Genomic DNA, 25,226 nt, shown 5'->3' with positions numbered 1-25,226 from the left:
TAAGAAATTCTTAATTATTAGTTCATGTTATTGTTGCATAAACTTCACATTGCAGTTGAACTGTTGCTAGATATATGGTGAATATTATAATATTTGGACCCGTGTTTACGGTTACTGTGTTTGTGGATATCTGCTCAAACATAGATATGTATAATATGGTAACCATAATGTTTCATATTTTGGAGCGAGCTCTGGTTTTGAATGTATCATATTTGGAGCGTGATCGCATTTGAAAAGCAAAACGCACCAAACAAAGGCTTCATGTTTTTACTTTTATCTCATTTCATAACGTCATAACGAATGGAAACATTTGAAGTAACATATGATAATCAATCTATTTTTCTGTAGCGTAGTTGTTACTGAAATCTTTTGGAAGATTTATATGCTGCTATAGGTTATTGTTATTATTATTTTATGCAGCACTGTGCATAGCCTATGCTTACAAGGCACAACAAACCTGGTGTTCATTATATTATATATTGTTGGAAACATTTGTGTGTGTCAAGTCAAGTCAAGTGTATTTGTATAGCGCTTTTTACAATACAGATTGTATCAAAGCAGCTTCACAGTATTAAATTAAAATAATACAACAAGGTTTGTTTCTAATGGAATTTATTGATTGATAAAATTAAAATTAAATATCCCCAAAATATCCCCAACTGAGCAAGCCAAAGGCAACAGTGGCAAGGAACCGAAAAACTCCATCAGGTGACCTAATGGTGTCCTAAAACTCCATCAGGTGACCTAATGGAGAAAAAAAAAACCTTGGGAGAACCCAGGCTCAGTCAGGGGCCAGTTCTCCTCTGGCATTTATGAACTAGAGGCCGGATTGTAAAAATATTATATGAATGCCTGGCCGAAAAGATGCGTCTTTAATCTAGTTTTAAACTGGGAGAGCGAGTCTGAGCAACGAACAGTATCAGGAAGGCTATTCCAGAGTTTTGGAGCTAAATGTGAAAATGCTCTCCCTCCTTTGGTGGATCTGGATATCCTAGGTATGACCAAACGCCTCGAATTAAGTGATCTTAAAGAGCGCGATGGATTGTAGGGCGATAGAAGATCCGTTAAGTAAACTGGAGCTAAGCCGTTTAGGGCTTTATAAGTCAGTAGCAATTAGGGGTGGGGAAAAAAATCGATTCTTCGATGCATCGCGATGCGGACGTGGACGATTCTGAATCGATTCACAAATGTAAAAAAATCGATTTTCAAAAAAAAAATATATATATATATATTTTTTCTAATAACGTAATATTGACGGAACGCAAAAGGCGGAACTATAAGCGGACGTGCAGTGCGCGGACAGTCTGTGGCTTGCACATAACAGAGACGCGCACATAACAGAGTCGCGCACATACCAGACTCATGATGGCTGAGCGCCAAATTCGAACGGCACCTTCTTCGTTAAAAGCTAACGTATGTAAAATTGGCAATTTCATTGTTACCTATTTAGTGTTTTTGTATGAGAGCTGCTTTCTGTATTGTTTAGTTTTCACAACAGTACACTGTGTAAACCGATCTGTTATACGTACGTTATACTGCAATATGTGCAATTTCAGTCACAAAAAGTTACATTTTGACTGTGCTCTCGGCAGATGTTCATTCACTTTTTATAAGCTGTTTTTGATTGTAGTATACAGCAAACATTTCAAGTCATAACTCTTTATTATTTTATTATTTAGTTGTGTATAAGAGTGGCTTTGTATGTTACTAATTGAAGCTACAGTAAGTTGTTCAAAAATGTTCATTTTGTCTTCTTAATGATTAAATTGGACAATTTTCTTCTAGAAAGACAAGATGTTCAGGTGGAGAAAAAACTTTTTCTTTACCTTGACATGTTTCGACTGCAACCTGCAGTCTTCCTCCACCTGAACACCTTGTCTTTCTAGAAGAAAATTGTCCAATTTCTACAGTATGTTGGTTCTGATCTACTTCCTAAAGGAAATAAGCCTTTCATTTATTTGCTATTGTTTAGTTCAACTTGATGAGTCACAACACAATGTGATGTATTCATTTCTGTGTTCTACAGAACATAAGCTACATACAAATAATTCTGAAGTTATAACTACTACACGACACAGAAAGTGCTTTGAGTTGTTGTTACTCAATAAAAGAGTTAAGTAATTCAGCAGCTGACTTTTTTTAATACTGCAATCACTTTGTAGTGTATTTTCGTTTACTGTTGTGAAATGGAAAATCAATAATCGCTAATCGAGAATCGGTAATAATCGAAAATCGACTGTAATCGAATCAGGACTTCAATAATCGTAATCGAATCGAATCGGGAAATCAGACAGATTAACCACCCCTAGTAGCAATACCTTGTAGTTAAAGGAGAACTCCGGTCAATTTTAACATTGAGCTCATTTTTTTGTACATTTGGAGTGCTGTCAATACAGAGAACAACGACAAAAATCGGTGTTGCCTACACCGAGTTATTCTATTTTTAAAATTTGCACCCTGTTGACTTCAATAGGGCAAGTACTAAACCTGCTTTTAGGCTCTTAACATCCTTGATGTGTCATTACAAGTGCACAGAAAATGTGAGTGATTCCTTCTGAGTGAACACGAGTGGATCTGACTGCAGTAGATGTAAAAGATATGTATAAAAATTATGTTATTTAAGCCAGCGCAAATACCTGTTTACATCCTGTTTTTCGGTTGAAGTCCATAGTCGATTGCCGAGTCAGATCCACTCGTGTTCACTCAGAAGGAATCACTCACATTTTCTGTGCACTTGTAATGACACATCAAGGATGTTAAGAGCCTAAAAGCAGGTTTAGTACTTGCCCTATTGAAGTCAACAGGGTGCAAATTTTAAAAATAGAATAACTCGGTGTAGGCAACACCGATTTTTGTCGTTGTTCTCTGTATTGACAGCACTTCAAATGTACAAAAAAATGAGCTCAATGTTAAAACTGACCGGAGTTCTCCTTAAAAGAGATAGTTCACCCAAAACCAAACAGTTGCTGGTCCCCATTGACTTCCATACATAGTAGGAAAAAATATATACTATGGAAGTCACAGGGGTACATCAACTGTTGTGGTTACTCATATTCTTTCAAATAACGTTTATTTTCAACAGAAGAAAGAAACTTATTCGGGTTTAAAACAACTTAAGAGAGTAAATTATGACTTTTTTGAGGGAGAACTATCCCTTTAATATTAATAAAACAACAAAACACACAGAGGAAATCATTCACTGCTCTTGAGTGAGAACTTTAAGTCTGTTGTGTTTTATTTTCATATTTGTTCATTTAATTACTTTCTCATACTGTTAAATACACCTATAGCTGAAAAAATAAAGCAGTTTATTTAATTTGTATATTAAGTTGTGTATGTGTAATATGTATCTCTGTTCTTAATTTTTAATAACAAAGAAAATAATGACAAAGATTTTTATCTTCGCCACTTTGGCCTAAATGTCTGCCATTCTTTTTTATTTTATATTTTGTTACCCATAAGGCTTTGTTTTTAAAACAGGGAAATTAGTTTGGCTGTAATGCTCAGTCACTTGCAAAATAGTAAAACCAACATGAAAAAAGAATCGTGATAAAATCGTGATTTTCCTGAAAAAAAAATAAAAATCGTGATATAATATTATTGCCATATCGCCCACCCCAGGTGTAAAAAAGTGCCTAGATGTGCTTAGATGCTAAAAATGTGTTATTATTGATCATTATATCACACTACAATTAAACATAATGAAACATTCATTTGAATTGAAATTGTTTTATTAGCTTAGCTAATATAATTTATTAGCTTTTTCTAGAGATTGCAGTCATATATGACATGGTGAAAAATGACTTGAAATAATACTGAAAATAGGTTAAGATGAATGTTTAAGCTGTGCCCCCTAAAAGCACAAGTGGCCCCTGCCTGGCCCCCCCAGTTACTGTGGTCTAGAACCGCCACTGCCACCAGATCCAGAGATGGGCTGAATGGAGTCGAAAATGGTAAAACTCAACTGTTTAACTCTGGGGGAGTTGTAAAATGAGCCTATTTCCAAAAAAAGTGGAGTATCCCTTTAAGGTCATAATTATTCTATAGGCCTAAATGTTATTTATTTTAAAAGCAGCACTACGAAGCACTGTGGTTCGAGATTTATTTTAAAAACAAACAAAAAACGCTTTATTCACAAATCGCACCCTGGTTGTAAGGATCCAAAGATCCCTGCGGAATTTAATATTGAGTTGAACATTTTGTTTATGACAACTGAAAAACAGAAGAACAACTCCACAAACTGCGAACCGACAATGCACGTGAAATTGTCACTTTATTTCCTTATTTGGAGGTCCAATTTTCTTAAAATTGGTAAGTAATTCTTTAAGATTAAATATTTATGCAAAATGTATTTATCAGATTTACTTTTGGTTGATGTTTGGATATGCTTTCATGTTTAAATGTATTGATTTTGCTATTTGTGTTTGCTAGGAGCATTTCTATAATGCACCAAGTGGTTAACGGTACCAGGCCTGGTGTTTAAAGACTGTAGACAAGAACCTGGTGATGGTAAGATTTAACAGATAACATGCATGTATGAGAGAATCATGGGCACAAGCATTAAAAATAATCATAGCTTTGTTGCTATTTGGTAGATTTTCTGTGTTTCATAACACTCATTTTGAATTTGTCCAGTCCAATTATTTTACAAAAGTAAATCTTTTTATTTTCATTTTTTTACTTAAAATGAGTTTTCAAACCTTTTCATGATTTGACAGGTATATGTTTTCTTGTTGTTTAATTTTAGGACTCAACTGATTGGGAAATCTCTGCCCATCACCTGCCCCCAACATCACAAAGCCACAACAACGGAGCAAAGATTCTTCCGGCAGCTGACGATTTAGTGAGATTTCTTAAGGTGCGTGTCTTAATTTATTCTTAAAGGGTTAGTTCACCCACAAATGGAAATTCTGCCATTAATTACTCACCCTCATGTCAACATGTAAGACTTTCTTTCATCTTTCAACACAAATTAAGATATTTTTAATGAAATCTGAGAGGTTCCTGTCCCTACATTGACAGCAGGGGTGGCGTTTGCGTATGGCAGAGTATGGCAGTTGCCATACCCTAGCAGTCAGAGTTCAGATAAAACATCAGCTAATGATGGTGTTCGTTAAAGATTTTAGGAGGGCTTTAACCCTCCTAAATTTCCATCCAGCGAGCCCCCCCAAAAAATGTTCGTTTCATGATCGCCTCAGTCACCTTTAAAAGTCATATAAAAACCGGCTCCTCCTCTCCGCAGTGTCAGACGGTCAGCGTCAGAACAAAAGCAACCATGAAAACCAACGTGTATGCATTTATTGATAGATTGTTTATATATGCATCTGTGTAGTTCTTTGTCATGCAGTTGTTTACATAATATGATACTGGAGCAAATCAACACGGTTTCCCACTGTAAAATCTGGCTTATTTATTTATGAAATTCCTTTCATCCAAACGGCATGAGACTTTGTGACTTTTCCTACTCTTGCTATACTTCATACTTCAGTGCAATAAAATTGCAAAAAATTGTTATAATATTCATTTGATAATAAATCCGAAGGCAAAACATGAGATAAGTGACCATTCACGATGAGTGCTGGCTCTGATCTGAACGCCGACTTCTCTGATTGGATCCTACTTCAGAAAAAAACAACGTATTTTTATTATTATTTTAACAACGTCGAAAACACAATGACAGATTTTAAATGAACACATAAATGTATTGTACATGTTTACATTATTGCAAAAGTATTATTATAAAAATAAAAAAAATTGTAGAGGGAGTGTGCGCAGCCGCAGTTTATTGCATCACTTAATCGCGCGTCTTTTTGATTAGCCTAGCTGTCAGATAACGTTACGGAGTAAACATGAAAAGAAATAGACCAATTCAATCTTCCTTGGATTTTTTTTTTTTTTTTTTGACGAAGAAATTAAATAATTGGGAGAATGGAAGCAGCAGCGATACAAAAAATAAGGACTGTAATGTTAGTGCTGTCAGCGAAACGTCATCTGGGGACAACAATGGGCGATGAGAGACAAAGTCATTAATACTCATGTCTGTGGAGAAAGAGTTGGTGAAATGTTTTGATCTGGATGAGCTTGTCACCGACTTCGCACTGCTCCGACCTCGCCGCTACCCACTTATGCAATAAAAACTGTGCTGCAACCAAAAGGTAAGGCAATTGTTTTTATATTTAATGCAAAAAACTATATGTAATTGCTAAATAAGTGCAACGTTTTAGAAAAGTATGAATTAGTAGAATATCCAGTGTTATGAAAACAGTAGGCCAACATAACTAGGCTACAAGGAGTTCTTTAATTCCCTGTCTTATTCTGTCCTCTAGTGGCACATCGAAATTAACCTTAACATAAAGAGACGTGTTATTAACTGATTAAACACAGTAAAAAAAAAAATCATACTAATAAACTAGCCTATACTATACAGATGTGGCCTTTAAAAATGCGCGTCTCAGAGAAAAGAATGCCACGAGCACTTCCGAAATTCTGCGGGATCGTGCAGAAGGGGGATTAGGTGTTGGACGCAGGAAATACTAAAACCTGTAGATGGCAGTCGTGTTTCATGTGGCCATACTGAGTTGACGAAGTATGACGAATACAATGTTTTCTTTTGCCATTACATAAACAGTCACATATTCTTCATAAAAATCCGACTCAAACGCGCATCATTTGTCTTATTTTTTTTTCTGTGTACTTACAGTAGAAGAGACGTGATGTAGGCTATGATAACTGAGTCTTATAACACAATAATTTGCGAAGACCTTTAAAGAGACCGAGATCATTTGCGCAATATCATTATCTAATTTTACATTTAGTTCATTTTTGCATCTTAACGTTTTAAATAGTTTTAACATGGTTGTAATGCGCTTTTCTGCATTACACACAGTACTTTTTATACTATCATGATGTTTCCCTTATAGGCGTCGATTTCGGTGGGGACGGTGGGTACGCACCCACCAGATTTCGTCATGAGTCATTTTGTACCCACCACTTTTAACTTCAGTCCATATTAATTTGACTTTTGGTTCGATTTTTTTTACCGTTTTCAGTGGTTATGAGGAGCTTAATTAATTTAACCTGAGATGTGCGTTATATCGCTTTTTTATCATTCTTTGTGTTGTCGAATTTTGACACAGTTTCATTATTTGTTCAAAATAATTTGATTCATAATTGTCATTTTTTTCTAAAAGTAAAAAAAAAGAAAAAGTTTTTCTAAAAGCAATATTCTAAAGAGATACAAAGACATTGTACGTGTACCCACCAGATTTCGTCATGAGTCATTTTGTACCCACCACTTTTAACTTCCGTTGACCGTTTTCAGTGGTTATGAGGAGCAATATGAGAGAAAAAATTTGTAATCATTGTCTGACACAACAAAAAAATATATAATATTCATTTTATTTTAATTTTCGTGTTCGCATTTATGAGGGAAAAACAACGTGTCAGTTTACGGTTATGGACGTGAGCGCTCTAAAAGCGGCAATAAAAGTCCGCTTTAAAACTTTCACAGACCTCAAACAGAACAGCTGCCTTTCTTTAAATCGAATTTCGTTTTGTATTAATTATATCTTCATTTTAATCAATGTTTCGTGAACCAATTGCCTGGATTTAAGAAGTAAATATAGCAGACAATCACGACATTGGAGGCGCCGGCGATATCTCATAAATGAACCGAAACTCAGCGTGTAATGCACATTCACATTTACAGTGTATTTAGACATTTAGACGCATTCATAATCATTACTTTTACCGGTTCTTTGTGGCAAGCTTTATGCGTGCGGTCGTGCGCTTGAGTGCGGCTATATTACGTAAACGCTCATGATCCATATGATATAAGTAGGCTAATTAAATTAATATAAAGGGGCGATTTGTCCACGAATTACTTAAATGAACAACTAGCCTAGTATACTAGTCGACTAGAAAAAAAACTTTTAGTCGAAAGCAGCCCGTATTCCACATATTTTCGAACCAGGCAACAGGACATCTGTGTTGAGCGAGGCCGAGGACCCTGAGCGGAATGAACGAGCGGAGCGGAATATTCAGAAATGCGCTCTCCACTCACGAGCTCTGATCGGAACAAACCCGAACCTCACTGTCTGCTGAATTTGCAGAATCATCAAAATATAATATTTTATAAAGAAGAATTTTAAAACTTTATTGGTGGTAGTTGAGAAGAATTCCTCTTTCCATAGGCCTATCTAAATCATTTCGAGTGCAATATAAATGTATCATATTGTTATTCTTATTATATAAGAATAATACGTATTTTTTTACAACATTTTTAACATATAGAGAATATAAGTTTAGCGTGTTGTGTGTATTTCCTAATTATAAGCTTTTGGTGAAATTGCAACAAAACTAAAAGAGTAAAAGTGCATAAAAACATAAAAACATGGCGTCGTCTCAAGAAATATCTGCGTACACACTAAACCACTGAAACCGACTCAAAACGATGTAGCCTAGTATACATACCAGACCAGGCACTGTAATTCTGCCACAGACATACACTAAAAACGGAGAAGACTTAAAGCATGCGCATAAACCTTGCGCACTATACAACAATAATATTAGGCACAGTAGCTTCTTTTTTTTCTTTTCTTTTTTTTATCAAGAACTTTGTTGAACAATATGAACAACCATAAATGGTCTGGTACAAAATATGAGTCACGATATTCGATAGTTAACGGATGCATAAAGCTTGCCACAAAGAACTGGCAAAAGTAATCATGTGTCAAATATAGCAAGGAGACATTTTAATTGTTTACTAATCAACTAGTGTTTTATGTGTCAGTCAAAGATGTTGACAATGCTGACTCGTCATCTTCGCAGATATTGTGAACGTGCCTATAGAGAGAAATGCACACTTACATAAGAGAGTTGTCTGTTTCTTTTCGTTTTGAATTGTTTTGTTTAAAAGTGGACATTTCAAGCTTTCTAGATACATTTCTGAGTTTCGGTTCATTTATGAGACGAGCTCAGTTCACGAGCAATGCAAGTTATATCGCGCCGGTGCCTCCATTTCCTGATTAAATCGTCTTAAATGCGTCTCCGTGTGGACAGAAACCAATGTAATCTTCCTGATTTAATCACGTAAAACACAAGTCTAAACACAAGCACCACTCTTCTGAATGATGGTAACCACAAACCTCCAAGAGTTTGTAAACCAATTGTTTGTAAAACATATTTAATATTTACAAATTTAAAAAAAAAAAAAAAAAAAAAAAGTTTTACAGTGTATAAATAAAACGACGTGAAGAAAGTTATTTCCAAAATGTAATTAATTGCACAGTCTTTGTTTTAGCTGCTTGTTTTAGCTGCTACCAATTGCACAGAGTCAAGAAATTACAACCGCCCACCCCCCAGGTCTGCCGATTCAACCCCCAATGCTAATCGATCTCCTCTCAGGGAATCAAAAGAAAACCGGTTTTTCCAGTTTTCACCAGCGTGTGGGCAGGGTTTAAATCCCTTGCAGTTCCTTTGTTTAAATGCTATTTATGCAAATATACTATACATACGCTTTAAGTTATTTCAAATCAATGTTTATAGCTTAATTTGTTGATATTAATTTGACATATGTTGATATAACCAACTGACATTGTAGATTCCATTGCATGCCAGGAAGAGGCTTATGCTTTGTTTTAAGTAAAACGCATTTACTATAATATAGCCGCACTCAAGCGCACGACTGCACGCATAAAGCTTGCCACAAAGAACCGGTAAAAGTAATGATTATGAATGCGTCTAAATGTGTCTAAATACACTGTAAATGTGAATGTGCATTACACGCTGAGTTTCGGTTCATTTATGAGATATCGCCGGCGCCTCCAATGTCGTGATTGTCTGCTATATTTACTTCTTAAATCCAGGCAATTGGTTCACGAAACATTGATTAAAATGAAGACATAATTAATACAAAACGAAATTCGATTTAAAGAAAGGCAGCTGTTCTGTTTGAGGTCTCTGTGAAAGTTTTAAAGCAGACTTTTATTGCCGCTTTTAGCGCTCACGTCCATAACCGTAAACTGACACGTTGTTTTTTCCCTCATAAATGCGAACACGAAAATTTAAATAAAATGAATATTATAATTTTTTTGTTGTGTCAGACAATGATTACAAAAATTTTCTCTCATATTGCTCCTCATAACCACTGAAAACGGTCAACGGAAGTTAAAAGGGTGGGTACACGTACAATGTCTTTGTATCTTTTTAGAATATTGCTTTTAGAAAAACTTTGTTTTTTTACTTTTACTTTTAGAAAAAAACGACATAATTATGAATCAAATTATTATGAACAAGTAATGAAACTGTGTCAAAATTCGACAACACAAATAATGATCAAAAAGCGATATAACGCACATCTCAGGTTGAATTAATTATATAAAAAACAGGGAACATTTTGTAAAAGCAAAACTGAACAAAATGCATACTTAAAATAATTGTATTAGGCTATGTGTTACCGAATATTTAATACCACTTCCCCATAATGTTGTAATTATTTTTTTAAAACAACATCTGTCAAACTGTCAATCAGATACCTCTTATCTGGTCATTTTTATTTTATTTTAGAAGTCATAACTGTTGATCACCCTTTGTATGGAATTTGTGAATATGAATATTTAGAAGATTTACAAACTGTCGGCAAGACCTCAAACCAACCCCGGACATTCTGAGACTAACGTGGAAAAATCTTTATGCTTAATGCATTAAGACAGTTCAATTAAAATATTTATTAATAATGTAATGGCAAATCAGATGCGCCCAAAATATAAATGCTACGCGTTGTGCTGCAACATTACCTCACAAGAAATATCTGCACAAGAACAATCACACAAGAAATATCTGCACGAATTAAGAATCTGGGTAAGTCGCATTATTTAATTGCATTATGTTAGGATGATTTTGTGTATATATATATATATCTATATATAAAATACTGCTGGGTTTTTACAGGCAGAGTCACGTGTATTATGCTCACACTAAATTCTCTGTTGCACTTATATAAATGCGCATTGCATGCACAATCATCTTAATAGTTGTACAAAAAAGTTATGCGCTGGCAAGAACGTCACTTTGCTGTTTTAATAAAAGCAATGTTAAATATTCTGCATGCACTCATCTCCTGGAAACCACAGCAATGACAAAGCATATAAAAATTCGTAAACGTTGTCCAATACCCCTTCTTGTCTTAATGAACCTTTTGCATTTACAAATATTTTCAAATGTCTGTATAATACAGTAGCCTACTGTAAATATTTGTGTCTATTACTATTTATAATTTATATTTTATTGTGGATGTTTTCTCACAATCATGACGTAATGTGAAGTAAAAGAAAAAAATCTAATGTAAAGTTGTTTTTTATGCGCCACCTGGTGGATATTCTGTGAAGCGAAACACATTGAGGGATTTTTTAAGTAGGCCCCCCGAAAGCACTTGCAGAATTCTGCGAGACTCTACGAGACGAATTGCCGAATGCCGCGGGAGAAAACGCGCGTTTTTAAAGGCCAGATCTGTACAACCCCAACCCCCGTTATTTTATCACTAATACAAAATAAAACATTTTATTCACAAAAACGTCTCTATTTGTGCAAATTCCTGCACTTTCTTTGAATTCTGAATTTTGCACACATAAGTTGAAAGCAATTTGTTTGTGGATAACATTTGCAACATTTATCAAGTTCACGGATAATTGTGCGTGCATTTATTAATCATTTTGACACTAAAATTATAATAAAGTATACAAAAAATCAGATGAGTCCAGAATATGAACGCAACGCGTTTAATTTTACGTTAAGCATTTTCCTCCCATTGAAAACCATTATAAGAACACTAAATGTGGCTTAATGCATGTTAGAATGTGCCCTTATTATTTCGAAATAACAAGATATTTATGTATTTAAGGCATGTGTTTTTATATAATGCTGTTCATTGTGAGTTTTAATTAATAGTGCAATAGAGTTAATAGTGCATCGTGCATTTTGTTTGGTTTAATGTGAGGTATATCGTTCGGTAATGTCGTTGTTTTATGTATGCCCAGAGGGAATGCCATACTCTAAGTTTTTGTGAAACGCCGCCACTGATTGACAGTCCACACAACTACCACTTTCAAGCCCCAGAAAGGTAGAAAGGTACATCATTAAAGTACTCCATGCGATTCCAGTGGTTTAACATACATTTTATTAAACTACGCAACTGCTGTGTTTGCAGCAAACATGCGTTCATGAGAACATTACAACTTGTGCATGTTGGTAATGCGAGAGCAGATGTTGTTGTGTGATTGTGCATTGAAGATTAATATTTTGTAAATAAAGAGGAGTTAAAATTGTCGTGAAAAAAGTCATAAAATTGAGGTCAAACCACTGGCGTCACATGGATTACTTGTGATTTCCTTTATACCTTTCCGTGGCTTTGGAAGTGGTAGTTGAATAGGCTGTCGATCAAGGGACAGAAATCTCTTAGATTTCATTAAAAATATCATCATTAAGTGTTCCGAAGATGAGCAAAACTCTTACTGGTTTGGAACAACATAAGGGTGAATAAAGTCTTTAAGACTTGAATTTACTGATTTCCAAGTAAATTAATCTTACCAAAATAGTTTCTTGTTTGAGTCACGAAAGTCTAAGATGATTGAACTTTTTCCACCATAAACTTGCTGTATTTATAAAACACAAATTGTATTGATTGTAATTGGTCTGGTTTTGTGTTGTCTAGGGAACCAGCACTACAGGATTTTTCAAGAAAGTTGGATCTGCACAGCCTTTCCTTCTCTGTGAAACAACTATGCACTGAACTTTACTGTTAGCAACTGGACACAACTGATCCACTCATATCCTTCAACTGTTCTTCATCTGCTGAATGTTGTTGACTCAAGCACTGCTTGTATTGTTGCAAAGTGGAAGGTACTGAATCAACTTCACTGACACAGAGCTTACATTCACTGACATGTACAGGTCTTGAGGTATTACAGACCATTTGAATAAGCAGCTTTCATATAATTCTGGTGACATAAATGCCTATATTGTGCCTTCATCATTTATTTTAAAAGTTAACCTATGATGTAAAGGGGCTTGTTAGTTAATAAAAAACTAGTTTGTTAAAACAACTGTTTGCATTTTGTCTTTATTTTTAACTTTACAATGAACAGAATTCTACTATGATCCCAGACTGAGGTTACAATTTAACTTTCTGGATTGTTATGAAATAAAGGTTTGCAAGAGTACTATAGAGTGATGTGTTTATTTCAAATTTCAAATGCAAAAATGATTTTCAGGTTAAATTATTTGTGAGTTTATTTTACAGTTATTTAAAGTGGCAGATGCAGAACACTAATAAGAAAAACTGGTAACTCCCTTAGTGTTTTTATTTGTAAAAATGTGTTTTATCAACACCAGGATGGTGTAATATTTGACTCCTATAAGGTTGAGAAGTCCATTTTTTTTAAAGTGTTAGGTCAACACCAGAACAGTGTAGAATTTTAACTGCACTTAGCTCTGTAACAGTGTTGTTGTTCTCTGCATTGGTGTTAATATTTTACTCTCCTAGTGTTCGTATTGTAACACTGTGTCGGTGTTGCGAGAGGCAACACTTTTGAAAGTGTTGAACTAACACTTTGTGGGTGGTTCCCATAAATACACTTAAAGTGTTTAAATGAACTCTATGTTGATTTCCGGATTTCAAATTTACTGTGCAGGTTTAATACATATTAATACATACCTTTTCTGTCAAAGATACTAGAAAAGGTGGTATCCTCACAACTTTGTTCCTTTTTAGAAAGAAATGATATCTGCGAGGATTTCCAGTCAGGATTTAGACTGTACCATAGTACCGAGACAGCTCTCGTTAGAGTCACACATGATTTACTCTTATCATCCAATCGTGGTTGTATCTCTCTATTAGTGTTACTGGATCTATAGTGCTGCATTTGATACCACTGACCTGGCTTTAATTAGTTCAGTCTTCCTCCGTTCCATGATTTCCTCCATTACAGATTTGATTAGAGTCCTTAGTTCAGGTGTGTCTTGTTAATTAGTCTCATTAGTTCCTCTGTTTGTGGTGTACTTAAGCCCTGTTTAGTCGTATCCAGTTGTCAGTAGTGGTGGACAGATTAAGGCTTCGTGAAGCAATGAAACAGTTGAACCAAATGGGACATATTGTTTTGAGGCTTCGAATCAATTTGACACCCGTCTCAACGGTGACACCTAGTGGTCACTTGCAGGTGTTGATCTGAAACAAACTTGATGAGCCATTAAAAAAATGTGTTGTTTTTTTATTATTGTATTTTTCTAATATGTGAAGCTTGTAACCTATAGGCTCCTCACTGTGCATAATGTTATTTTGGTCCTGCAAAATGAATATTAATAAAAGAAATCAAGCCACAATGTCTCACTTTTTTTTAGAGATTTTTATTCAAAAATATTAATTTCTCTGCTGTGGAAGGACTTAGCCTACATTTCTTGCTCTAAATAAAAATGAAAACAGCAATTAGTAACAAATCCTAAACTGACGGCATATATGAAGTATATATTACATGATTCAGATTACAGAACATAACACAGACTGAAACTGCTCACCAGGATTTGTGTTTGAACCAAGCGGCAACATTCTGATCTGAAAAATGAAGCCTACCCGGAAGTGCGAAAAACTGCAATACATCGAAAATCCGCTAGAGGGAGGTCCCAAAAGGGAGCAAATGTCCATAGCCCCCATGTTAAAATGTCAGTTTTCACAGCATAAATTCATGTTTTTACAGGTTGGTCCCATGGACTTTTATTGTATTTTTCGATAGGTTCCGAGTGCCTGACAACCATGAGGGCTGTGAATTTTTTTCTAACTTGTTTGTTTAGATCGTATTTAGATATAAAATGTATGACAATAAGGGCGTGGTTAACTTTGATTGACAGCTGACAAGGCAGCACCACGGAGAATGACAACATAAGAAGCGCCATTTTTTAATACAGTTGACATATAATACTACTGTTTCTGTATCATGAAATGTAGTTTTAAGAGTTTTTCAGGCGAGAATATAGTTGTTTAAAGCTCAAATCTGTGGTTTATTTAAAGATTTATAAAAATTTTATCCAGTTGATCCAGCGATGACCGAGCGCTCGGCGTTCATGTACCCCGCCTGGAGCAACCTTTCCTCGGCTGGTCGTTCTGAGGTTTGCCGCCAATGCCGCGGACTCTGGCGTCTCTGTAGTGGTTAAACATGAGATATAATTCGTCTTGTGTATATCTAATGGGCGCTTTTTGGTCTCGTGAATCTATAATTTTTTCCCTGGGCAATCGTTTTGGCTGAGGGGAAGTTTCATAACTTTATAAGCTATTTAACTTTACCGATGTATGGTTAGACTAGAGCGCTGACTGTATGTTTGACTGAATTGTTTGCTTTATTTGTATAGCTTCTTATACCTTTTACTTATACTTTTATAATGGCTAATATTGATAAAACTGAAATTTAACAAAAAGAGACTGGGTTGAGTTTTGTCATTTTAATACAACGAAGATGATCTGTAATGTTGTTTACTGCAAAATCTGTTGTTTAGTACAAATGCACATATTGCCTGGACCATAAAATGTTTCATATTTTTATATTATATTTAAAATGAAAAGAGGCAGGTTTGTGTTTTATATTTTGTTTTTTCATAAATAGGCAAACGTTATGTGCAGTTGAATATAATCAATATGCGTTGCCTGAACCACATTTGTGTGGCTATAATGTTTAAGATTTCTTTAAATGAAAACGAAAAGAGTTAGTATGGTGTTTTATAACATATTTCGTTGCCTAAAATATACACAGAGATAACCGGAGTAGCAGAGCGAGCTGAGTGACGTGCGCTGCGTCAGAAGGTGGGCGGGGTTAGGATTTCCCAAGATTTTCCAAGATGGCGCCGCCCATACCCCCCATAAACGGCTTCAAACCCGTTCTTCAGAAAGTCTATGGGTGACGTCACAGACGCTTTGTCCATATTTTTTACAGTCTATGGTTTGAACGCATCAGCGAAGCACACTCCAGTGTGATGTGCTTTTCAGCGTCCTGGGCTTTGGCAGCATTTCCAAATGCCACATTTCTGTACCTTGGGTCCAGCAGTGTAGCCAGTGCCAAGGCTCTAAAACTCTCATAACCTCTCAGATGTGAGCCTATGAGCCAAAACAGGAGAAAAACATATTTATAATAATGACAATAATATGACAGTTATGGCCAATTACATGGGTAGTATTGTCATTGTGGCCTACCTAATTGTACAGTTGATTCCTGCGTTGCATTTCCTTTTTTCTGTGCAAGCTTGTGCTGCAACATCCTGTTCAGTGGTATAAGCTTTGAAGCAGACACTCTCTTTTCCTCTGACATCTCTGTTGTTGCAAGTTTGAATGGTTGCAGTAGTGACAATGATTGTTGAATAATGTCATAATTAAGACTTGTCAGGGGAGCAGTATCATTGTTTAAGTTGGAAAGTGCAGCAGCCACTGGTTCACGTTGCTCACACAAGCGTTGAAGCATGTCGAATGTGCTGTTCCATCTTGTCTCTACCTCCTGTATCAGTTTCAGAGTTGGTCTTCCCATCAAGCCCTGCATCTCCACAAGCTTGTCCTTTGCTTTGCATCTGGATCTGAACAACCCCACTATCTTTCTGGCTTTCTGGCGTATTTTATTGAGGACTGGGGTTTGATCTAGAGCCTTTTTCACAATCAAATTTAAAGTATGAGCAAAACATGGGACATGGCGAAGGTGGAGTAGCTGGGCATTTAGGACCATGTTGGATGCATTGGCAGTCACCATGCACTGAACTTTGGAGGTTATTCCCCACTCAGCCAATAGCAAGGCTTTAGCCTCCATGAGATGCTGGGTTGTGTGGGTTTGGTAAAACCTCCTTACACCCAGTACAACAGTTGCCATTTTTGCCTCTGGTGTTATGTAATGGCAAGTCACACCAAGATATCCGTCCATATTAATGGAGGACCACATGTCAGCCGTAAGGCTAACAAATTCAGCCTTTTGTAGGTCCTCCATTGTCTTCTCATTGGCTTTGTCGTACCTTTCGCTGACCATTGTTTTAAGCACCTTCCGGGATGGGAGGACATAGCTTGGATCAAGCTTGTTCACAAAGGCCCTGAATCCCTCATCCTCCACGATGGTGAAGGGCTGCAGATCCTTCACCACCATGTTTAGAAGAGCCTCATCCAATTCCCTCTGTCTGACTTTTAAAAGAGAAGATAAAACATAGACAAATACATTGAAAAAATACAGCTTCAAATAGTGCACAGCTATTAACCATCTGGGGTCTAAGGTGTTTTTTGGGCCCTTGGGATGTTTTGACATGCCCTGACATTTGTGCTTTTTTCAGTTATTTATAAACATGTTAATGGCAAAGGTGTAAATTATATAGCACACACAGGGCTACCATAATATGTGATCAACATGTATGTAGATGTTTGTATTTTTAAGAGAATAATGTTTATGCGTGGTTATTGAAAAAAATTAAAATGAAAGTTGCTGAAATAAGACCACAAAACTCATACTAAATATGTGTCCACAAGACTTTTGACTGATGGATGTTGTCGCTTCGAGTTCTGGCTTCAAAATTATGTAAAAATAGTCTTGCTTTATCGTTCACATAAAACAATACATTGATTTAAATTGTATAAGACAGGTTTTGCTTGGAAAGCCAATATGCGAGGGGGGTGTGAAGGAGGAGTAGTTTACACCTGAGAATACAATGTCCCACCCACTCTGCATAATGAGCCATTCATTCAGGTGTGACACTTCAGCCACAAGAATGAATGCAAGGACAAAAGATATATTTAAAAGAAGACTTATATTGACCATTTAAGATTTTGCTTACATCCATCTTGTAAATATGTTTAGCTATTTTATTAAAAAGGTTGCAATTACAACAATAATTACAATTTCAACAATATTTCAAGTGTACTCTTTCTTTGTAAAAAAAAAAAAATGATTATAGGCCTACATTGTATCATATGTATTCATTAGTTTGAATATAGCCAACACTGGAACAGCTAACATCTTAGTTGATGACTTTATTTTTGACAAAAATAATATTTTATATATATATATATATATATATATATATATATATATATATATATATATATATGTACATGCTGCTTATACAAATAGCCTACATTTTATTTCAACATATTTCAGTCGATTTTTACTCATCTCAGTATAGCAATACAGTTTGCTAAAACATCATTCATTCACACACAGAAACGCGATTCAAATTTAAACTGTCTTTTTGCGAGCTGTGGTAAACAGCGCGCATCTCTGCCGTTCATTCATTCACACACAGAAACGCGATTCACTTGAGAAGGAAAAAAACTTACTACAGTATTCCTCAGCTCAGTCGGATCCTTGCTCCTTGAAATACCCGCACTTCTGAGGTACATTTTCCATAATTATTATTCCTCACAGCGCTGCGAGACGGTGTAAACAAGTACAATGTGTTTTCTCGAGCTGATATGTTGGCGTTCACAGTTTGCATGGATTGTCTCAGTCATTTGCGTTTGAATAGCACACGCTCTCCGTGGGCGGGGTCACATTAAAAATAATTAGATGAGATGAGAACGACTGACATCTTGCTCTTTTCTTACAGATTACATGAACTGAGAAATTTTTTTTTTATATATATAAATTACTTAATTTAAAAGAAGAGAATTTAAGCTTCATGCCTGTGTGTCTGTATGTCTGTTTGACTGAGTATTCGCTGAGTTACTGTTCATTTTCGGACGTGTTTCAGAATGGACTACACTGACAGAGAGAAAGTAGAACTCACATCATGTTTATTTTTCTTTATTTAGCAAAAAGCACAACACTTTGTTTTTATTGTGAGTATACACAAAAATAATACATAACAGAATCGATTGATGTATGAAACTTGTTTGTAATATCAAAGTCAACAGAGCAAAATTAATCTCTTTTGAACTGATAAAAAAAAAAGCGAGCCTACCTCAGGGGGTTAAAAGTTAGCCTGGCTCCGCCCTCCTGCATACTTCCGCTCAATTTTATTTCCCTTCAGTACTATGTCTGGGATTGTGGTGTATTCTTTGGTTTTCTCCGATCATTTTTTTACTGGTCCAATCAGCGAACAGAGGGAGTGGCTGAGAACGATGGCGTTGAGGTCGTGCGCTAGTTTGAGTATAGGGTTACGTCACGACCAAACGTTAGCGATTGGTTATGGCAGATCCAGAGTGACTCTGTTGAAGTTTAAAACTATTGGATCTGCCCAGAGTACCCGCCTACAAGGAAGTTAACGCTTGTCAGTGGAGAGAGGCCAGACTCTCTGTACAAATGAAATGTACGAGAGTCTGGTTGAATCAGGCTAGTTAAAAGTAGCCTACTGGTTCATTATTTGGAAACCTTTCTAAACAAAGTTAGGTTATGAACGTTTATGCTTAGTGTGCTGAGAAAAATGTAATGTAATGTAGAACTACAACAAATAGGAAAACCAAAATGATGTCGTCACTGGCAGTATATTGGGTACTCATATGTAGACCTATAAAATGTATATTCACACAATATTATATTATATGTAGACCTATAAAATGTATATTCACACAATATTATATTATATTATATTCACATTGAAGCTATTTTTAACATGATTGGCAGTTGTGATTGGGACATTAGGTTGTAGGGCATAGGGCTATGGACTTTCTAAACAGTGTCCCAAAAGTTTGTAATTATATTTCAATTATAATTATATTTCAAACAATGCATGCCTTGCTTAGATGGCCCAGCAGTGTCAGTAGCAAGCCTAGGTACAGGGGGAATGCCATCCTCTGCACCCTGCAAAATGGCAGGATGAGTGCTCCTCAAATGGCGCATCATGGATGATGTATTATTGCAGTAGGCTAGCTGCCGATCACAATACATACATCTCACTTTATTTGGGGTTTCTAAATGGAAATGCTCCCACACCACAGATGTACGGCATCTCTTCTGGGGAGCCTCCATTTTATCTATCTATCCAAATCTATCTATATATGTATCTATCTATGTATCTAGATATGTATCTATAATCTATCTATAAATGTATCTATCTATTAATCTAGCTGTCTATATATATTTACATCTATGTATCTATTAATGTGTCACTATATGTATACTCTGTCTTTCTCTAGCCTATCAGTCAATGTGTTGTGTAAATTTAAATGTAAGCCTAAATAGCCTATAACTAATCAAATCGCACTATGTCACTATATCACCAAAAATCCGCTATCTCAAAATCAAACTCCTCTCACAAAAACCCACGAGGTCAAGATGCGTTCATTTCACTTTTATACAGATGTGCGATTGTGTGTTCTCAGGGTTTCCGCGGGGTCTTAAAAAGTCTAAAATTCTGAACTTTAAATTTAAGGCCTTAAAAAGTCTTAAAAACGGCCAGATTTTCATCCTAGGTCTTAAATTTCATTTAGTCAGGTCTTAAAAAGTGTTTACCCTCGTTCATTTCCAGAAACGCTGGCCGCAGAAAGTTATTACAAAGTAACAAAAAAGTATCGAGTTGTAGCCTACAAAGCGGAGCCCTAGCAGGGGTCTCCAACGCGTCGCTCGTGTGCTACCAATAGCTCATGGCTTGATATGAGCCAGCTCTCTGAGGCCGTTCACATATCGTGTCTTTTGCGCGCTCACGTTTGTTCAAATGTAGGCGCGCGGCAAGCGCGCTCATAATTGAAGCGAAGCACTAATTTTTTTACCAGATGCAACGAGATGAAAAAAATCTAAACTTTTCAGAATGCCGCAAACGCACCGCAGGTCATGTGACAGGAACCAACCAATCACCCCTTTCCATAACAACATTGAAAGCTCAGTCAACATGAAGGATGGGGGTGCACCCAAACACTACTAATAAATATAAGCTAATGTATAAATGTCAGTAATTTATCTTTTTTGACTCATTCTTTTTATAAAAAAATTATTTAAAGGCTGAAATATGAGGTTTATCTTTGTATAAAACCTTTTTTGTCAAACTTTATTTGAACTTGTACATGTTAGTAGATAACATGTTGCAAGACACTCTTAAAATCTGGCCATCACTTTTAATGGTATTTTAATGTTCACGTAAACAAAAAGTGCCTATTGATGCTAATCAATTTGTTATATGCTGTTTTTCGACATAAAACTTGTTGAATTGACTTCATTCTGTATTATTAGTACTTTTTGAACAGGATTCTGTGATAACCGTGATAATTTTGGTCACTTTAAACATCTCATCATTTCCCCTCTAGTTATGATCAACTAAAATCAACAATAATTTTGTTTTTACAGTACAATATGCAAAAGTACAATTTTCTATAAAAAAAAACTCTCACACACACACATCAGCTAATCCTAGATAGAAAGATAGATAGATATAGATAGATATAGATAGATAGATAGATAGATAGATAGTTACCTCGGGATCATTAGAGTATCTATCTATCTATCTAACTTGGATAATGCGTCGTGTAGGTCTTAAATTTCAATCTTTATGGTCTTAAAATGTCTTAAAAAGGTCGTAAATTTGACTTACTGAAACCTGCAGAAACCCTGGGTCTGTTCCCGACCGTGTCAATCAAACGCTGATTTGGCGGACCACACCTGATGACACACTTAGTGAAACACTTCGAGGCTTCGTTTGGCCATAGTCACGTGACATGGGTGTTTTGAATCACGCTTCGGATCAGTGTTTCGAAACATCTGCGCTTCGGGATCTCGCAAAGCTTCGGAACGACTGTTTCGCGTCAGCCATCCCTAGTTGTCAGTTCTAACGTCTTGTTTAGTTGGTTGTTCTATTCCTGATCATGATATTCTGTTTTGTCAAGATTTGAGTTTTTTCTTAAAATAAAATTTAAGACTGCCGCACATAGATCTTGTTTCATCTCTACTGCAACCTACAGTGACATTCAGTGTTTGAGCTCAAAAACCCTGTTGTTCTGGCTCTGATAACGGGAAACAAACATAGTGGTTTGGACCGAGCCATAAACAATCCCAGCTGATCAAGCTTCAGCAGCATGAAGGGCAGAGTTTTCATTTGATTGGCTATTGAGCTCGAATGTCAACAACCTTTCACAAACCCATATTTGCAGACTCTGCTTTAAACTGTTTCTGTTATTAACTTACCTCAATAAGCTTTAACCTCCTAGGGCAGCGGTTCTCAAAGTGTGGGGGTGCACGGATACTGCAGAGGGCCGCAGGAGATCAGCAGAAAAACAGAACAAAGACATTACAACGGCTTTCAAGTGTGTGAATAGTGGTTGGCACTCTGCCTTGATAAAGCAGCACCGAACGCCAATTCCTCTGAATCGTTCTTCTTAAGACTGTTGACTTGTCACCAGATATTCTTTAAGTTGTTTTACGGTGTGTACTTTACTCTTAACACCTTTTACCTATTTATTTATTATTCTCAGGTAAGGTAAAGAAAGTCAAATCTGACCTAAACTGTAAGCATTCAAAAAGTACTTACAATTTGGTCAGAAGACTCCTCTGTGGTTATGTTCTCATTAAAAGTCTTCCAGCATCATAAATCTCAGAAGGCAGATTTTGTAATCAATTAAATTTCTTTTAATTGGTTACTTTATATTTTTGTTTATTATAAAAAAAGAAAAGGCAAATAGAACTTCATCGTTTAAGTATAAAATACAATAATCATGTTTTGAAACAAAGGTGTAGTAAGCTCTGGGCTTCTTATCTTCTGCTTGGGGTTTCTTGTCCCCAGCTCTGGGCTTCTAGGCATCGGGGGCTCTGGCGTATCAGTATCCCCAGAGGCAGTCAGTTCATCAGTCTTTTATACTCCTTGTTAAGTTTCCCAGATCCTTCTCCAGGCAGGTGCAAGCGGTCCACCTCTTCATGTCCTTGAACTCCAGTAAACTCAACTAAGATGGCTGAGTTCATTTACAGTTCTAGGAGTCTAGCGCACACACATAATCGCACTTTTCTGCTCCTCTTAACATGGGTTGGCACAGTCACATATACATACATAACCAATTACTGTACATCTATGCCAAAACAATATAAGCCATCTTTTACAAACAGAATAAATAACAACATTGAATGCAATGCATTATATCCAATACATTGGCTAAATATGTGTAACAAAAAAGGCATTTATAAGGAGGCAGGTAATTGCATTTTCTTGATATTATACAACAAAGTGTTTAAGGGGGACATGTCTAAAAAGTTTGAGAACCACTGCCCTAGAGCAAGTAGTCCAGGACAACAAGAAAAACCTGTCTATATCCACTTTCCATGGCCTAAGTAATGTTAATTATGTGCTCTTGTTATTCTTTATGAATATTTGACTTGTAAATCACATTTCTCACAAATTCTGTCAGATCTCATCGAGGAGCGGAACAAGAAGTTGGAGCTTCCCTACACCTATCTGAGCCCCAAAAATGTGGACAACAGTGTAGCCATTTAAAAGGATACAGTAGTCCTTCTTAATACATTTGTATTTCTATTAATAGCTTTGTCAATAAAAATAAAGACCAAAGCAAAAATAAATCAAAGTGAATCATGGATGTTGCCTTTCAGAGAAAATAAAAAAATAATGTAAAAGGCACTGCTTAAAGGTCCTCTAAGCGATCTCACGCGTTTTTTAGGCCAAAACATTTTTTTTCACATACCGCAAACATCTCCTCGCTATCCGCTCGCTGCCTGTCCCCTGAACACACTGTAAAAAAAACACGGTCTCTGCAGACAGCCCACGATCCACAAACTGCAGCAAAAACAAATTGAGCAACAAACAGAGCGACTCGCCTTACGAAACATAACAAACTGTTCCAGCCAATAACCGACAAGAATGATGTGGGGGTGGGGTTCGGGGGGTAGTGCGCGGATGAGGAGGAGGGAGGGTCTAGCTAGCCTCCGTTTTGTTTGATAATAATTCAAACATCAACAAGAGGTTACGCCAACCGAGATCGCTTAGAGCAGCGTTTCCCAAACTAGTGGTCCGTGAGGGTACTGCAGGTGGTCCGTGGAAAGGCTAAATTAAATATAAAATAATATTTTTTTACCTTCATTTTACCAGGAAATTCACATTAAAAAAGTAAAAAGAATATGTAGGCCTATATTGATGTAACATTTAAATTAAATTGTCAAGTTATTGTGTGATTACTAAAAAAGCCTATGGTGTTCGGCCGTGACATTCAAGTTCAGTGCCGTTAGAACCACAACATTGGTTCGGTGGATAGCAACAGGTTCTCTGAAGAGAAAAGGGCAGAGGCAAATATGTTCTCATTATCACATCACACGTTTAGCCTTTAATGGTGCGTTCAAACCGGACGAAATTTCGCTTCAAACTTTTGTTTTTACGCGCGTCAATTTCGCTCTTGTGGTCAAGCGTATCACTAGACGCGGCAGGCGCGAATTTGACATATGATCCCTTTTTGAATTTGACGCGCTAATCGCGTCCGGTGTGTGAACGCACAGTTAGGCATAAGCAGTTTATATGAAATGAAATGTTTATAAATGGAATGAATAAGGCCTGTTATTATTTTAATTTCCAGTTAGTTTCTTGATCTTGCGTTTCTGAAATGTTTTGCGGATGTGCTGTTAAGAGGACAAACTCAAGCCTACTTTTTGAGGACTTGTAAAACTCTGAAGATTAATAATCCCCTAAAATCACCAAAGGTTTTGAAATGTTGACTATATTCCAGTGTTCTTATTAATGTATAGATTTCATACCCCATTGCTATGGAAATAAGTCTGTTGTTCAAATGAACCTGATTATGCCCTCGGGCGCTTGAGTAAATAAATAAATAAAATATGTGGCGGTCGTTGTGTGCAGTAAACTTTCTTTTAACAAGCCTGTTGTACTGATGTGATGACCAATGATAGTTTTAGAGCTAGTAAGCCTATTTAGAGGTGCAGAGTAATTCAGGTAGGACTCTGTGTAGACATATTTTATTATGTGTATTATGAGGTGGTCCGCGAAAATTCTTGATTACAAATAGTGGTCCACACACACAAAAAGTTTGAAAACCTCTGGCTTAGAGGACCTTTAATGTGTAGTGCTTTTTTTTTTTTTTTTACTTGTGGATTATGATATGTTTTTACAGCTGTGTTGCCACCTAGTGACATTAATCAGTACAATCCTGCAATATTAAACATTGCATATGTGGCAGGGTCATCAGGTAATGGGGAAAATAGAGACCCCAGAACTATACTTAACACTCGACTACGCCACCGGGAAATATCAGCCTTATACAGGGGGGCACACAGGTTCGTTACCAA

The 25,226-nt window shown here is 36.2% G+C and overlaps 1 protein-coding gene and 1 long non-coding RNA gene across 2 annotated transcripts in view; both read left to right on the top strand.

Moving 5' to 3' along the window:
* The window catches only part of LOC307156963 (hydroperoxide isomerase ALOXE3-like), a gene marked incomplete at both ends in the record, with an annotated part of 41,771 nt that extends 18,359 nt beyond the window's left edge, over positions 1–23,412 (top strand). Inside the window, one exon of the mRNA XM_079868693.1 lies at positions 23,327–23,412. Within this exon, the coding sequence (XP_079724819.1) occupies positions 23,327–23,412 (86 nt within the window). The remainder of the gene's footprint in view (positions 1–23,326) is intronic.
* On the top strand, positions 3,243–13,093 carry LOC307157309. The gene is made up of 3 exons (XR_013820929.1): positions 3,243–4,509; positions 4,748–4,858; positions 12,710–13,093. It is a non-coding gene; the product is annotated as an uncharacterized lncRNA (long non-coding RNA).
* Positions 23,413–25,226: the final 1,814 nt, after the last annotated feature.

Source organism: Squalius cephalus (assembly GCF_949319135.1).
Source record: "Squalius cephalus genome assembly, chromosome: 4".
Taxonomy (NCBI): Eukaryota; Metazoa; Chordata; class Actinopteri; order Cypriniformes; family Leuciscidae; genus Squalius; species Squalius cephalus.
This window is presented reverse-complemented; position numbering and strand designations above follow the sequence as displayed.